Source organism: Mytilus trossulus, chromosome 4 (assembly GCF_036588685.1).
Source record: "Mytilus trossulus isolate FHL-02 chromosome 4, PNRI_Mtr1.1.1.hap1, whole genome shotgun sequence".
Classification (NCBI taxonomy): Eukaryota; Metazoa; Mollusca; class Bivalvia; order Mytilida; family Mytilidae; genus Mytilus; species Mytilus trossulus.
This window is the reverse complement of record NC_086376.1, coordinates 48,449,950-48,467,568: the sequence shown is the minus strand read 5'-3', so window position 1 is coordinate 48,467,568 and position 17,619 is coordinate 48,449,950. Positions and strand designations below refer to the sequence as shown.

General features: G+C 31.6%; 1 protein-coding gene across 1 annotated transcript in view; it reads left to right on the top strand.

The window, feature by feature from the left end:
- The first annotated feature begins 7,907 nt into the window (after positions 1-7,907).
- The window catches only part of LOC134715427 (erythroid differentiation-related factor 1-like), a 39,377-nt gene continuing 29,665 nt past the window's right edge, over positions 7,908-17,619 (top strand). Inside the window, exons 1-5 of the mRNA XM_063577597.1 lie at positions 7,908-8,026; positions 12,417-12,643; positions 13,645-13,708; positions 15,523-15,648; positions 16,309-16,365. Of these exons, the coding sequence (XP_063433667.1) occupies positions 8,003-8,026; positions 12,417-12,643; positions 13,645-13,708; positions 15,523-15,648; positions 16,309-16,365 (498 nt within the window). The 5' untranslated portion in view covers positions 7,908-8,002. The remainder of the gene's footprint in view (positions 8,027-12,416; positions 12,644-13,644; positions 13,709-15,522; positions 15,649-16,308; positions 16,366-17,619) is intronic.

The following is a 17,619-nucleotide window of genomic DNA, read 5'->3' as shown; positions in this document are numbered from 1 at the left end:
AGTGATAAAGTGTTCACAAATTAGAACAAAAGAACTACTCCGCTAAATCATAGTGCCCAATAAACAGCCGTGAGGTATTTTGTCTAATGAACCATGAAGCCTAAATACAGTATTGTAAAATCTGTTCAAGTTCAAAACACAAGTTTAACCTTTCTTAAGCCGTATGAAAAAGATACGCCAACTTCTGTTAGGTTTTATTGTTGATTTTTAGGTGCAAAAACAATTAGTTTTCTAGTTTGCAGAACAACAGCATTTTGAACCAAACCAAGACTGTATAAGAGGATCTGAATGGGGGGGGGGGGGGTCTGTTATTCTGTAAACATTTAATTTTCACCCCTTTTTTCTCTAATCTTCAAAAAATAAGTCTATTCTTTAAAAGTGATTTTTTACGCATTATTCTCTAATTTTTACCCCAGTTTTCTTTAATCTTAAAAAAAAAGAGTAAAAAACATTCTTTTAAATGAACGAGAAAGGTGATTTCCAAACAACAGCAAGGCTTTCATTTGTTTCTCAACAATGACGTGCTGATGTGTATTGTTCTGCATAATTTAAGTGCTAGTTCCTTGAAGTAACAAGTCCAAGTTCTCATCAGTTCTTTCCAGTGATTTTGACCACATATGAGAAGATGTGGTGTAATTTCCAAAGAGACTAAATGACACAGAAATTAACAACTATAGGTCACTGTACAGCATTCAACAATGAGCAAAGGCCAACCGCATAGTCAGCTATAAACAGGGGTGGATTCAGGTTTTTTTTAAAGAGGGGTCGTAGTTTGTAAAAATAGCCAAGCGGAGCGAAGTTAAAATAATTTGGTTGCCCCTTTTTAGGACTAAAAACATAAAATAAGTGAAATATGCACTTTTTAAACGTTTCCTGGCAAGGGGCATGCATATTTTGTAGTTGCTGGTAATGTGTAAGGGTTGGACATTTTAGATGCTGTATCTCCCTATTAATTTCTATCATTAAATGATAGTTTGGATCCAAGAGCTATGTTCTGATACATTTAATGTGTGATTTGTCAGTAAAACATAGGCATATAAAATTCTCGCACGTTTGTTGTAAGTTAAGTTAGAATAGCCTCACAGAGTTCTTGTTGTTAACAAGATATACGCTGGGCTATTCGATTGAATTTGAAATACAACCGACACGAGTTAAAAAGACAAACAAGCAATTTTAATCCAAATGTTTGGTTGATATGTTTCACCCGACATCATTAAGGAAAGTAATGGGTTCCAAATCAATCAAAGTCTAAGAATGAGTCTAAAATGACAACGAATTTATGAATGCCGGCCGACAAATGAAGACATAAAGGCCACACCCAGCAGACAGGTTGCAGTCTGGTCTTGAAAAATGTATTCCATATGCATCAGTTCGGCGAAACAGACATTCCGGTCAGACATGAAAACCTCTGCCACAATAAAATATGCCCGCTTTTATTTATCATGTTCATTTAATGCTAAATAGTTCTGTTGGGAATTTTCGTTTCTAATAGCAAAAAAGTGGACAAGATTTTTGTTTTGCGTCTAGAATTTTTGTTTAAGGCAAAAGTCAAAGTCATTTTTTCTCTCTCAAATATCTAAGACAGTCCCCTCAAGTCAAATGGTTCGTACTTACGACTTTAAATCTATATTAGAGCTTATACTGACTGGGGATCATTATTCAGCTATACAATTTTAAAATAGGCTTGGGAATTTTGGGTTAAACATGTTTCCTTAGTTAGATACTATTGCTGTGGAACTTTTTTTTTCATGAGAGTGTCATAGTCTATATATATAGAGCATTACTTTCTGTTTGGTGAAATAGAAGTCAAAATGTTCTTGCTAAATCCTGTGTCGCTTTGAAGGTGTCATGATTGTCATCCTCAGCCTACGCAATGTGTTACTGTAATTTGAATTTCAAAATGACCGGGAGACGTTTTATTCGATGCACTGCAGGTCAACTCCACCATATCGAATCACATGACTTTGATAATCAGTAAATTCCAGCGAAAAATATCTATTCTTTATAAGTCAAGAATTGTCGTATAAAAATTAAATAGTAGTACACGGGAAATGGAAAAGTTCACCATATTCACGAAGTCTAGTCTAATTAATCATTTAAAATAAAAAGGCCAGCGGCAAAAGGGGGGTACGCCCTCTACGCCCCCCTCTGGATCCGCCACTGAATTAAAAGTCCGAGTAGAAGTATCGGAAACCAGTTCACATTGACTGAATGCTATAGTCTGTTATCACGAAACCAAAAAAAGGTTTGCCATGTTTGTTTTTACTTTTATTCTATTTTTACAATGATAATTTTGATAATTTTCTTTAAATTTTAAGAAGGGAAAATTCTGTTAACAGTTAATTTTTAGCGTTTTCTTTTATTAATCATTTAATATTCATTATATTTTCAGACCACGCATTTCTCTAATCTTTATTTATTTTGCCCATTATTCTCTAATCTTCATTTTTATGGGCATTATTCTATAATCATATAACCCCATCCAAACCCTCGTATAACTATTAAAAAGCTTTAAATTGAAAACAAGAATGTGTCCATAGTACACGGATGCCCCACTCGCAGTATCATTTGCTATGTTCAGTACACCGTGAAATTGGGGTCAAAACTTTTTTTTTTAATTTTGAATTGAAATTAGAAAGATCATATCAAAGGAAACATGTTTACTAAGTTTCAAGTTGATTGGACTTTAACTTCATCTAAAACTACCTTGACCAAAAACTTTAACCTGAACTTCACATTATCATTTTCTATGTTCAGTGGACCATAAGACTGGGGTTAATTTGACCTTAAAATTAGAAAGATTATATCATGGGGAACATGTGTACTTAGTTTCAAGTTGATTGGACTTCAACTTCTTTAAAAACTACCTTGACCAAAAACTGTAACCTGATGCGAATGGACACACGGACGCATGGACGCACAGACGGACGAACGGAGGCACAGACCAGAAAACATAATGCCCCGGCCCTCTACTATCGTAGGTGGGGCATACAAATAACTATTTTCAATTCTGAAATGATCAAATAGGCTTAGTGTTGATCCTGTTCCACAGAGTAGCAGCTGCAAATTTAAAACTTTTCTTACCAAACTGTGTAGTTTTTACATGTGTTATATCCAGTTGATTTATATATTAATTTATGAAAGAATATTTAAAATCTTTTACATTTTATAAATCATGTAAACAGACAGATGACGCAACGTTAGATACATGGCTACTAGTTGTCTACCGCGAAAAATAGCGTTAAGTAAATATTTGAGTGGATTTTTTTTCATAGAAATGCTGAAATAAATATTTCAAACCGTATACATGAAAATAACGATTGATTCTGATTTTTTCACATTATGAAATATAATATTCATAGGCTTAGGAAGACACAGATTATCCGAAAACGTTTACTTAGCGTTGTCCCATGTAACAAGCTCGAAACATACATGTATAACTCAAACAAATCGCGAAATGTTAACGCAACTCTTCTACATTTTGCATGAACATTCTATGAAGTGATATATTTCAGTATTGGTTAACATGGCTGTCTCCATTTAAAATTTGCATACATATTTTCAAAAGAATATGATGTACGGAAATGTCCCATCGGAAATTTAAATTTGGAAACTTGAAACATTTCAGTTCAAAAATAAAATAAGATAATTCTTTAAATTGTAAGCACGATCGTTTCGTACTAAGTGTTAGCTCCCAAAATTCGAATTGAAAAAAAATTATTGAGCTACATATTCAGTTCAAAACAATAGATTTGCAATGTCTTACGGAAATGTCCGAGTTAAACTTTCATGCCTTTACCTGCACAAAATTTTTACGGCCAAAAAACAGAGATTTGATTTTCGTGAAGATTACTTTTCGGCTTTAATAACTACACCATTAAAAAGTACTTTTAAAGTTGAAGTTGGTACACCAGATAGCATTGAGATTACAGGGTTATCTATAAAAAAAAAAATACGGATTAATGAAAATGTCTTGCAAGTGTGTCCGTTATCATAATTTGACGTCGCCACAAGCATAATATGCTAGGGACGGCGTGAACTGCATTCGCCTGTTCCTTCCTCCACTAACTACAAAAATGTATATGAATGTCCTGCTTTCAACAAAAAAACGAAATGATGCACACATTCCAAAAAATACACATCTATAAGACGATTAAAAATTAAGAAAACTTCAGTATCATATGTATAAGCTATTGTATATCACTGCTTGAATAAAATCATACTCTGGTTGAATGTGTAATGCAGCAACATTCCTCCAAAAAACACTTTTAAAATTACTAGCAGTAAAATTGAATATCCTATGCTAATTATAAAATCATATTGGATTGGATTCTCACAGCATTTATACTTGTTTGTTATACTTTGCATTTACACAAAAGGGAAAGTAGGAAGAATTAGATAAAGCCCGTTTCCAATTTAACGTAATTTTTCTGTTACACTTAATGGTAGCAATATCTGACGTTGCGTCAGGTGCTAATTTACCGTAAGACGTTACAATATTGCGTCCCAAATTGTAACGTCAAAATTTGACGTTTTACGTCGGTAATCGAGTATACTTTGTTCGTTTTGATTGTAATCATTTTTGATCGATATGGATTCTTCAAAGTCTTGAATATGTATGATTTATTTGCTACTGGTAGATACGCAATCAAATGAACTTTTCGGACTTCTGATTCGGCTTGTGTTGTATTTTTCTTTATATCTATTGTAACTTTTATTTTTTGCTCTTTTCTTTTTAGTTTCTTTATCTCGTTACAATATTTAATTCTCTCTGTCTCGGATATGAAATTCTTCTTTTGTGTTTACCTATTTATTGACAAATTACAATATGTTTTTTTTTTTCATTTTAGATAATTATTCATTTTCTATTTGATTATAACTACTTTTATATATTGCAGTTCTTATCGTGGTTTCTATGATTCTATCTATTTTCGAAATTTGTAATTTGGTTATTTTGTATTGTCCTCTGATCTTAAAACATAAAATCGCACCGTACTTGTTATTTAAAAGCAATGAAATATCGTTCATATATCATATGATAATACGAACTGCTTTCAAATTCGATGGCCTAGGAGGATGATTGGGCTAAATAATGAGTTCATATAAAGTGATAAAAAGCATGGTAATTTTAAGATACGCTCGTGGCGACATTTGTTCGACTCCGATCCTAATCGACAGTTAACTTATTGCAACTATTTTAACTTAAGGTCGCCTGATGTCGGCATCTCCTACCTTTGATGACAGGTCAATAAAATACAAAAAATGTCGCTTATACATGATGTGGTGTTTAACACCAAAACAAAGAACAAACTTTTAGAAATCATTTGAAACACATATATGTATAGCGTCCCGAATCGAAAACGTTCAAAACGTAAAAAAATTGCTCAGTGGACAAACTTGCAAGACATTTGATTTGTTAGAAAAAGAAGTCATTTCGACTTAACAGCTTATCAAAAAGTATGTTATCGTATTGTGGGGTGAAAGCACAATTACGAAAAAGCGCTGTTTTATATGCTACAAATTGAATATTTAATAAAATGACGTTGAAACTGTGGAATCATGTGGAACCCTTATTATGAATGTAAGCATAACTTCTAAGAAAACTATTAATAAACAGTCAGACAGTGGCTTACATATGATGTTCTGTCCACTATCATTCAAATAGCTTCATCTCCTGAACATAGTTTTAATCACTACATCTGTTATCTGCACCGTTTTGTATAAATAACTTAAATATTAACCAGTTTTGAATAAATAGGCCACGTATTCACCAGTTATTAATCATCTTTATGCAGATGGAAAACTGGAAACTTAAAAAAGAAGAAGGATGAAAAATATTTTCCAAAAAATTACCAAGTTGAATTTCGCACACCTTTTCATAAATTTTAGAAAAAAATGGAAACACGCCGACAGGCCTATTATTGGCTTTGTCAAGTTGGTTGGTTGTTGTTGTTTTTTGCATTGCTGTAACTTGAGCCTGCTTGGGTTTTTCAGAATACTAAGTTTAAGATGTTTGTATGCATTGGTTCAAGAATTGGAAGAACATTATTTTTCACCGGTCACTCGTTTCCCTTATGACTTTTGGAAACGATAACTCTGCATGGATGATTAAACATTTTTTGCGGGAAAATACGAATAGCTACAATATAATAATTATTACAGTGAGGATGAATTCCCTGTCATTAATTTATCATCCACACACGAACTTGTCCCAGAAAAAAATATATCTGTTTACTAATCTCACTTTCAGGTAAAGAGATGTGATTTTTTTTTCTGATACAAGTGCTTGTCGGACCATCCACAAGAACTTGCGGTCATCCGATGTTCAGTACTTCAGTACTTTGATTTTTATTATTGTAAAACACCAAGGATAAAGAAATCAGACTTCTATATTTTCATTAGATTGTGGTTCATTACTTTTTTTACATGACAGTTGTATCTCAAAAGAAAAATGTATCGACTAGCTATTTTGCATCATTTGATGTACTTAATTTAAAACCTTTTTTTTCAACTGAGAAATAATTTTCTTATCGCTGGTCAGGGGGATTTTGTGACAGATAAAAACAAATCTAATTAATTATTTGGTGGAAGGGTAGACTAAATAACACAACGCAAACACAAATTTTGTTGTTAAAGTAATGCATTTTTAAGATCCACTTGTAAAGTCTGTCGTCAATACAAGTACTTTTATTTAAAAATTGTCATTCAAACACACCTACTCTTGACCCATATATTTCATGTTAAGCACTGTGAATTCTGAATGTTATTATATCAACAACGACTGTCTTTCGGTATATCTGGTAAAATGATCTTGAAAGAATTCCTAACGGGGGTCAAACATTGCGATCGCATCGTGAAAGATCTGGGCCCTCGGTCAAAAAGTTACTCTTTACTCAGTACTTCGAGTACATAATAAGTGCTCGAAACACAAAATCCAGTATTTTTATTGGGTGCATTGCATTTGCGCAAATTTTTTAAAAATCCCAACTTTCATTTGTGCCACAAGGTTATATTTCATTGCGCCAAATATTAAAACTTCATTTGCGCCATTTTACAGGTAATACTGAGGCAACGGATATTATAAAAAAAAAAGTCAAATATTCATTGCTTTAAACGTTGAATTTTTACGGTATTCCCTCCTGCAGGATAATTGAGTGAGTTCATACTCATTTCTGATACAAAACTGAGAGTCTCTAAAAGTAAACCATGCATGAATCGATAGGTCAAAGTATGTATACAGTCTTCAAAACGAACAGCAAGATTGAAAGGGCTGTGTAATACCATTCAAACGAGAAAACCAACGGTCTTATTTATATATAAAAATCGAGAAACATTTATGAACCTCACCAACAAACGTCAACCACCCGAACATCAAGTTCCTGACTTATGACAGATGCAAACAATTGCAGCAGGTAAAACGTTATAATATGAACCAAACTTCACCCTTACTTGGAAGAATAGTGTTACATCAAAGCTGGAATATATAAAAAATAAAGAGACCGAAAAAAAAAGAAAGAAAAGACCGAGCTATCTATGCACATGAGACGAAATGTTTAGACCTTAATACATCAGGACTGCCGCTTATAAGTTTTACTCCAGTGTATAGTGATAATATTTCTTTTGTGTTTTGTTTTTGAAAACATTGAATTTTGTTGATTTTTCATTTTTCTTTTCTTTAAAGAGGTGGAAAAGAGCCAGAAGATATTCCCAATGCAAAAAAAACCAGAAATGGACCTCTTCTGGTTCACTACCGAAGATATAAAAAAACACGCACCGGCTGTAGGGTTCATTAGCAAACAGGAGTATTTTTATACATTTGAAACGAGTTATACCTTAATTTTCATTATCTTTAAAACGTTTAAAAATATCAATGTTACAACATCAATTCAAACGCTTTAATGATAGATAAGATGATAACCTCCCTTTAGTTTAAGGAAATCGGGAAATTTCCAGACTTAGTCCGAAATCTTGAAATTATAAGCCTAAATAATTTCTGATAAAAATGCAGAACACAGATAAAATTAAGGTAAGACCACAGGGGCTTGTTACAATTGCCGGGTTTACTATTCATACGAACCCCTAAAAAAACACTTTTTTTTTAGGGGTTCGTATGGATAGTAAACCCGGCAATTGTAACAAGCCCCTGTGCCCCAGGAGTAGATTACCTTAGCCGTATTTGGCACAACTTTTTTGGAATTTTGGGTCCTCAATGCTCTTCAACTTTGTATTTGTTTGGATTTTTAACTATTTTGATCTGAGCGTCACTGATGAGTCTTATGTAGACGAAACGCGCGTCTGGCGTATAAAATTACAATCCTGGTACTTTTGATAACTATTTATAACGGAATAAATGGGTATAGAATATTTTTCCAACAGGAATAGATATTATGACAATGTTCATAGGGGGTCCCATTGGGGGATTCTGATCCCGGATCCCGCTTACTGTTTTGTCAGATTCCTGTATCCTGCCTTTACCATGAAAGTAAGCAATTCTCACTATTTTGTCATTTCCTTGGTCCCGCAAGACCTCATTTCCTGTTTTCAGGACACAATTTTTTTACTTTCACGTGTCACGCTTACAAAATATCTGCGATCCCGCGTCATGCTTAGACCCCATTGAGCCCCACTTCATAACAAAATTTCCATCGGAACTTCTGTTAGGCGTAACAAATATTGACACAGGAATGACTCTTGAGATCTGCTGAGTGCTGCACTCCTTGACTAAAGTTCCCCCAAGTGTAGCACAGGAAACATTTATATCTATCCATAATGTAGTCCACAGGAGTCTATCTTATCAATAATGGGGTAAAAATATACCAAACTTAAAAAATCAAAAGTTTTTGGTTGTATATTGGTAATTTGGTAACACGTCGTCTTCTTCGTCACAGCGTTGTCTGAAGATGAACAGTTTCCGGATAATAACTTTAGTATATAAAGTTAATAAAAATCAATAAAAATTTTGCACAATGTTTGTTACCACAAAAGTAAGATTGGGATTTATTTTGGGGGTAATGGTCTCAATGGTTTGGAAATCGGGGGCTCATAAGTGCTCAAAACAAGTATTTATCTAGTTTCAGGACAATAAGTTAGTGAATAAGTTGTGTATAAGTAAAGTATTTCAATTGCTCTGATATTGTACCACAATGGTCATACTATAAAGTAAAAGATTGAGATTTATGTATAACTGTATGGATACATTTTGTATCTCTGAAATTGTACCACAAGGTTCCATACATGTATAAGGGAAGGCTTTAATTTAGTTTGGGGTTAATATCCCTGAACAGTTAGGAATAAGGGGTCAAAAAGAATCATTTTTCTAGATTACAGGCAAAAAATTTGGTTTAAGTGAATTGATCTCTCTTAAATTATGCTACAAGGTTTCTTCCTACAAAGGAAAGGCTGGAATTGAGTGTTGGGGTTCTTGCTCCAAGGTGGGAGGCGGTTTTCAATAAAGTTAGGGGTAAAAAAAGAGGTCCAAATAAGCATTTTTGTAGTTATCAGTAAATAACAATTCAATTCAATATTTTATTGGAAAGAGCACAATAGAGGCGTGATCCAAATACAGACAATTATAAAAATAAAACAACATATAAATGAAATAAAGATTCGTGTAACAAGTCATAAGCCAATTCTATGTACATGTATACCAATACATTATAAACTGATATTGATACCATAAACTTATATATACATCAGTATTATTCTAGATTTTCATATATTTACTTAAAACACACAATATAAGATATATATGTATATATACACAAACTACTGTATAAGATTATTATCTGATGAAATTGTATGGTGGTCTCTTAAATCAAGAGCTTCTTCAATATACATACAAGTAGATTTTAACATGTTTAATTCTTTTTCAGACATAGGATTTAACATTTTGGTACAATTTTCATCCAAATTTCATTAATTTTATATATAGATCTGATTTTTTTATATTGTGGACATTCAATCAAGAAATGTATCTCATTTTCAATTTTTCCTGTGCAAAATCTTTCATTAGAGGGTATTTTTGGTTTTGCATACCTACCAGTTTCTATTGCTAATGAGTGTGCACTTATTCTGATATTCAAGTGTATAATTAAATCTACCTGAAATTATACCCCAAGTTTCCATACTACACAGGGATAGTTATGTTTTTTTTTGGCTCAAATCATTCAGCAATTAGGGACAAAAAAGAAGGAAAACAAGGGTTAATCTAGTTAAAGGACATGTACAATTTAGACAATTTAAAAGCAGTAAAAGGGAGGTAATGCAATTAAAATTTAAAGAATACTGTTATATATATGTTTGCTTACTTGATTACTTCACTTACACTGCTTGTTTTTAAAAGTTTAAAGAAAAAATCTTCAATTGCACAGTATTGTGTAATAGATTTTGACCACATTGATATTGTTACAAAAACCTGTATTAATATGTCAAAAATTTGATCACAATCCAAATTAAGACAGTATCATGCATGAATATTGTGACCAAATTTGCCCCAACTGTTCAGGGTTCAACCACTGCGGTCATACAAAGCTGTGCCCTGGGGAGCACCTGTTCTTTTGATATGCTAAATTTAACAGTGTTGATTTTTTTGATTTTTGGTCCCCTTTTTTAATTTGGTCACATTGAGGTACAAAGGGCCCAAAATTAAACTTTATTTGATTTCATGAAAAATTAAATTAATAGGGTTTGTCATGTTCTTTGATATATGCCAAATCTAACTTAATTTAGATTTTTAATTTTTGGTCTCGTTTTCAAATTGGTCTACATTAATTTTTTAATTATTTTGAAGTTGTGAAAAATATATTGTTTTGGCGAAAGAAATGGAGAAAGAAATAATCGACCCAGGGGAAACCCTGGTTGACACTACTAAATTCAATCATTGTCACATTGTTTTTGTAATGTATTATTATCTCAGCATGACTTTATAATCAGATGATAATATGAAAACTAAAAATTTAGACTTAAAGTAGCTGGCATGACATAAAAATGCTGAATCAAAGAATTCAACTTTGTTAACAACTATTATAGGACAATGCTGTTGATTAAAAATTACTTCATTCTAGGCTCATTTGTATTCCAAATAGCAGGAGGGGAGCAACGACAAACTGAAATTGCCCTAATATTTTTGCTTTGACTACATTTGTACTTTGCTGGTGCCAGCAAAATAGAACATAATTATCTGATATTAATACTTTAATTTGAGCTGCAAAATTAAGAAATAATTCCTTCGTGTCATGATCTATGCTTATTTTAACATGGTGAGGCATTAAATTTGTCAATATTTTACACTGAGCGTTAGCGAGGTGTAAAATGTGGTCAAATATAATTTTAAATTTAAAATGATATAGAAATGGCAATTTTACCAGCACAACTTTCAAATGAATTTGTTATTTTGCTGGTTCTTTTCAAAAAGAGCAATTTAACCAATTAGTTTATTTATTTCACTTTTAAAAGTATGGTATGTTAATACTGTAAATTCAGAAATTATTGCGAGGTTTTTATTATTGCGAATAATGCGACTGAGTTGTAAACGCAATAATTAAAACTCGCATTTTGTAATATTTTAACTGAATTAAGCATGACTTTTTTCAAAATCGTAAAAATTTAAATCGCATTCAAGTGTTAAATGACAAAATCGCAATAATAAATGCACGCAATAATTTCTGAATTTACAGTATGTAAGAATTTCTATTCAGGATAGATGTTGCAAGGATAGGATAATTATAATTCCTTACATATTTTTAACAGTATCAACTAAAAACTCTTTGGAATGATTATTTAACAATTGAGTTGGATGAAGTAATAAAGTATATAATGTACATTTTCAACAGATTTGTGATATATCCGTCTTTTGTTTTGAAAATGATAAAGGCTTATATGTCATTTATGTGTTCTATAATAGCAGTGTTGGTAGGGTGCATTGGTCATCTTTTTCTGTATTCTTTATTTTTGATACTATTTTTTACTGTTGCTTTATATCCTAAAATTGTGAATTTACTGAGCACAGCTGTTTTGTGCTGTATTGCCATCAAGCACAGCAGGGGTAGAAAGGTGAAACTGGTAAAATGTGGTAAAGTGTGGTAGACCATAGAAACAGTATGAAACAGGTCTCCTTTCAAAACATACTGCATAAAGTTCAACTGTGCCAAGCAATGATCAAAAAACTTGTGTGACAGTTTTTCAGCCTTAAAAGTAGAAAGATAGAGTTCTATATGGGCTAATGATGTTGTTCTTGTATAACCTGTGATTCAACAAATAAACACAAATGTTTGATTAACATCTTTTATTAAAATATGCCCTTTTCATATTACATGTATCATATTGCGCGTTAAATGCCCTTTTTCAGGATTGGCACCCTGCCCTTTTGAAAACCTAGCTGGAACTCTGTATATAAACTAGTCTATTGTTATTTCTAGACAGAAGGAAAAGAGTTGGTAAAAAGAAACAAGGATGGAAACCAGGAAGTTAAAAGCATGGTAGTAGTCAAGCATTCAACAGTTCCTGTGTCAACAGCCTTTTCAATTTTGCAACCTTCTACAAATCTTAATGTACCACCATCAAATTGGCTGAGAAACTCTTCAAGAATGGAGAAAAATATATTTGATTTTACATGGGACAAAAAGGAGCACTCTCAATTTTCAAGGTAATATTTAGTGTGCTTTTTGTTGGTATTAACCCCTGATGCAGTAATATTAATGATACTGTTAATGTTCATTTAGCTGTTATATTAAAAACAATCCTTGGGAATGATGATCATGATTAATTGCTTGCCCTTTTTATAGGGTATTTTCCAATTTTTAAAAAGGGCAGGCAATTAATCATGATCATCATTCCCAAGGATTGTTTTTAATCTAACAGCTAAATGAACATTATAAATTGAAAGGGAGGAAAGTCTTTGGTTTTGGTGAAAGAGGTTTCATCAAACTAAGAGTATTTGCAATAATTTTTTTTTGACACTTCTTTCACCAAAAAGATCCGATTTTCATCCCTTTCAATTTATTTTTTCACCTTCTAACTTAAACATATTTTTTGTTTTAAATTTTTATGAACCACAACAAAATTATGATATACATTTGTACAGTTGACTCCTTATGGGAATTGTGCTTTACCAATATTTTGTGTTTTTGTCTTTGTTTTCTAGAAAACTATAATAGATAAAAAAAAAATAAGAACTTTTTAAGCAGCCAAAATAATCTTCAAGACCAGATCTTTTATTTAGCCTCAGTATCAATTGTCAATATACAGAAGTTATATAGACTGCCCTTTTAAATTTTTGTATTATTTGGATAGTCATAAGATACTATGAACAGGACAATTTGATAATTAATTTAAGCATTGTTAAGTAAGTGAGATCTACAAATAATTCAAAATGATAATAACAATCATGACAATGCTTGAGACAATACAAAATAATACTTCTTTAAAAAAAATCTGGATATATATAAATTCTACAAAAAAAAGGTAAAAACAAATTATACAGAATATTTACAAAATTTATTTTTTTGAAAAAAACCAGAATACTGTTATACCAGTATAATTGTTAAAGCTTACTTTGTCTTCTTTTATATTGTCCTGAATATGCATGAAACATTTGCCACTGGACGTTAAGCAACCATCAATCAATCAATTGATCTTCTTTTATAGTATTGAAATGGCCAATAATGACTTAGACTTGACTGGAGAAGTGGATGTGATTTCAAATTCTAATGTAAGTACTTCATGTACTTGTGAATCATCTCTCTGTTGTTATCTAACCACTGAATATATTTTCTGTAATCAGTAATATATATGTAGGACGCAGAGGTGGGATGGGGATATGAAGTGTGCAAATTTCGCATAGAAAATATTCTCTACAAAATGTTAATAAATCCGCCCTGTTTTCTGTTGTATTAAAGTTTATAACATATATAATTACATTATAAACCCTGCATCAACTTAGAAACCAATGCTTTAAGGGCATACGATACAGTTACAGGGAAGGTAATGACGTTGCTAACGTAATTTGTTATTTTCGCGACGTCAAACTGAGTCATATCGGGAAAAGATGCATTTTTCGACTGATTTTTATCATTCAAACGGATTTTATTTGAAAACGAGTTCATGGACCCCTATTTTTCAAAACGGCATTTGGTTTCATTTTGCAGGGAGATTATGTGACCCAAATTTTGTAAAACTGTAAATAGAGGATTTTTTTTAATTGTGATAAACATGCAGTAAAAAATTACGTTTTTTCCTCAATTCATGAACATTTGATAAATATGAGTTATTTCTGAATGAAAAATTGCGTATTTTTAAAGATATTGATAAAATACAGAAATTACCGATTATTTAACAAAAAACAATTTGTTTTTATCTTTTATAACAAAAAAGTTATGTCTTTCTTTCGGCCACAAATCTGAATTTCGAGCAAATATACAAAATTTCGACCTCATTTTACTCAAAAAGTAGCACATGAAGGTATATTTTTTATTACATATTTGATTTAATCAGGTAAAAAATAGCATATATGCAAATTTTCATGAACTTGTAAATACAGGATCAAAACTGTATCGTATGCCCTTAACATACAAATTGACTTATACAACAACATAAAAAGCATTGAAAATGTAATTTGTGTCGACCAATGCACCTCAGCATTACCACCATAGCAACTTGGCGTAGCTATCAATAGGATAGCGTCACAATGCCACCATAGCACTTCAGAGTGATCTAAAAAGCACCAGCATTCAACATTCACACATCAGCGTGACCATTGAGGTTTTGAGTTCCATCACGGTTCAGAATCCACATATACAATACCTGTCAACTGACCCGTATTTTGCAGGTGTGACCCGAGATTTTCACAGTTTTGAGGGATCACTGGGACACCTGTCTGGTCATTCCATAACCTGGAAATTCCAAAAAATGACCCATTTTCACCTGGATTTCATAAGTGATTATCCTTTGAAATACCGGCAAATTTGTAATTCTTCATGAACAGGAAGTTCAGCTAGCTGTGTAAACTGTCAAATTAAGTGACCCGTGATGTGCATGGCTTCATTTGACAGTTTATGTGTCAAACACACTGTTAATAAAAACCAATTACCGTAAATAATTTGTGTATTTCACGGTTGGTTTACAACACTGGAGTTACTTCCCCTTTTTTGTCACCATTATGATTCAAAATTGTTCCTTATATTTACATTTTTGGGGTAAAAAAAATAAGATTTAAAACAAATTGAATTCAAATATGATCTGCATTTTCATTGTCATAGGTTGACAAGTATGCATGTATACATGATATTTGCTGCATGTTCCATAATTTATATATATATTCTTTAAAAAACAACTTTTTATAAATCTATTTACCATTACCTTATAATATCTGGTTTTAAAAGCATACAATTGAATCTAAAAGTTACAAACTGTCAAAAATAGTATACATAACTGTACACTTGTACATCCATAGTATGCTGTATTTCAAATTCAACAAAGCAAAACACTAATGATTTAACTTAAAACTTGCTGTTTCATTCATTTTAGAATATAAAGAAGATTCTAAAGATGCCAATGTCTAAAGGACATATAAGTATGATGGTTCATCGGATCGGGAAGACTCTACTAATAGATGAATTTGATGTACACAAACATTTACTAAGACAACAACAGGTGATGATAGTAATTTATGAAGTATCTGAAAAATTGTAAAATGATTCTGATTAAGGTTTTCAAATAAAATAAATATGTTGTGAGTCTGATAAAAAGTTGTTGAAGCCGTGCCAGGGGAGGTAATCTTTGGCGTTTATTCCAAATTTTGTTTGATTTTCATTCTTTCAAGAGGATGATTTTTGGAAAGATTGGAACTTGTTCTAATCTTTCATAAGACAACAGCCTCCTTATTTAACAACAAGTTAGATACTAAATATTCAAAATGTATACATTCTGAAATATAGTTACCTATGATTCTCATATCTGTGAACATATGCACATATAAACTGAAATGTGGGTATAAAAGCTCGAAGTCGTAAGGTAACAAATTTTGACTTATTTTATAGAAAAATAACTCAAACTTGGTAATGTGAGTCTAGTGGCTGGTACCAGGGCCAATCTGAAAAATGCATTGTAATAATCTATAAATATTTACAAAAAAAAAAGAAAAAAGAAAAAAGAACTAAAAAAAATTTGATGAATGAAAGATAAAATAATATTTAATATAAAATAACAATTATCCGATAGAAATTCTATACACTTACTTATGATTTATTTACATAAAACTTATACTGAATACATTATTTAGGAGGGTCATTAATGCAATGTTGTATTTTTCAGGATGATTGGAAATGGTTGAGGGAATTCTATTATCAATCTGTAGCCAAAGAAATGCAGGTATCATTAAATAAAATTAATTGTTATTTGTAAGATTATAATATAGAACGTTTTTTTACTATATTTAAAGATAGTATGCAAATATTCTTAATCATTTTCTAATAAAAAATTAAAATGGGTAACATTTATGCTTTTTATATACCTATCTTTTAAAGCCTGGACATATTTTGGCATATCTTTGTCTAAAAATAAGAAGATGTGGTATGATTGCCAATGAGACTACTCTTCACAAGATACCACATGACACAAAATAAACTTAATTGTTTAGCCTTCATTAATGAATAAACCCCATAACAAATAGTTGGATATAAAAGGCCCTGAAATGACAAGTGTAAAACTATTCAAACGAGAAAATGAACGGCCTCATTAATGTACAAAATAATGAATAAAAACAAATATGATATACAGGAACAAACATAAACCACTGAACTTCAGGCTCCTGACTTGGAACAGACACATACAGAATGTGGCAGTGTAAAACAAGTTTGAGGACCCACCAACAAATTAGAAAAAAATCAGTTGAAAAGAGTTCAACTCATCAGACCCATACAAGGCAGAAAGAAATCTCACAGAATAGATGTTAGAGTGTACATACATCTCATCAACAAAAAGACACTAAATATAGATCATAGAGTACTGGTATTTTCTGACAGCTCGTTCAAAGCCAATAACAACTAAAAAAAAAAATTGCATCTTGAAAATAATAATGTTTAAGGTGGCTCCAACCTATTCGAAGTTTCTATCAGAAGTGCTGTAATTTTGGTTATTTTATTCTTTTAAGAAATTGAATCAAATTGGTAGAAAAAAATAAGGGGTCAGGGACCATTTAAGCTCAAAATTTTACTTTTAAACAGGTTTGTAAAAGGGACAATTTTTCAATGAAATTATAGCGAAAATAAAGGTGTTGAAATATTTTTATCGGAATATCAAAAAAAACGTTCTATGACAATTGATCCAAAACTGTAATATGAAAAGCTGGAATATAGCTTCAAAGAATGAGCCAATAAAAAACATAGGTCACTGATAAGGAAAAAAAATATTTTGCCTGAAAACCCAAATTTTGGTGGGAAAATGGTGAAAATGGGTGATTAGTCATTTTGACCTTTTAACAAATACAGATAATAACGAAAATATTCTATTAGTCACATAACTACAATGATTTAACATTTCTTATCAATAAAAATATTTAAAAAAAATAATATTGAATTTACGACAAATGCTTTTGTAATTCATGCATGAAATAATGGGCAGTCA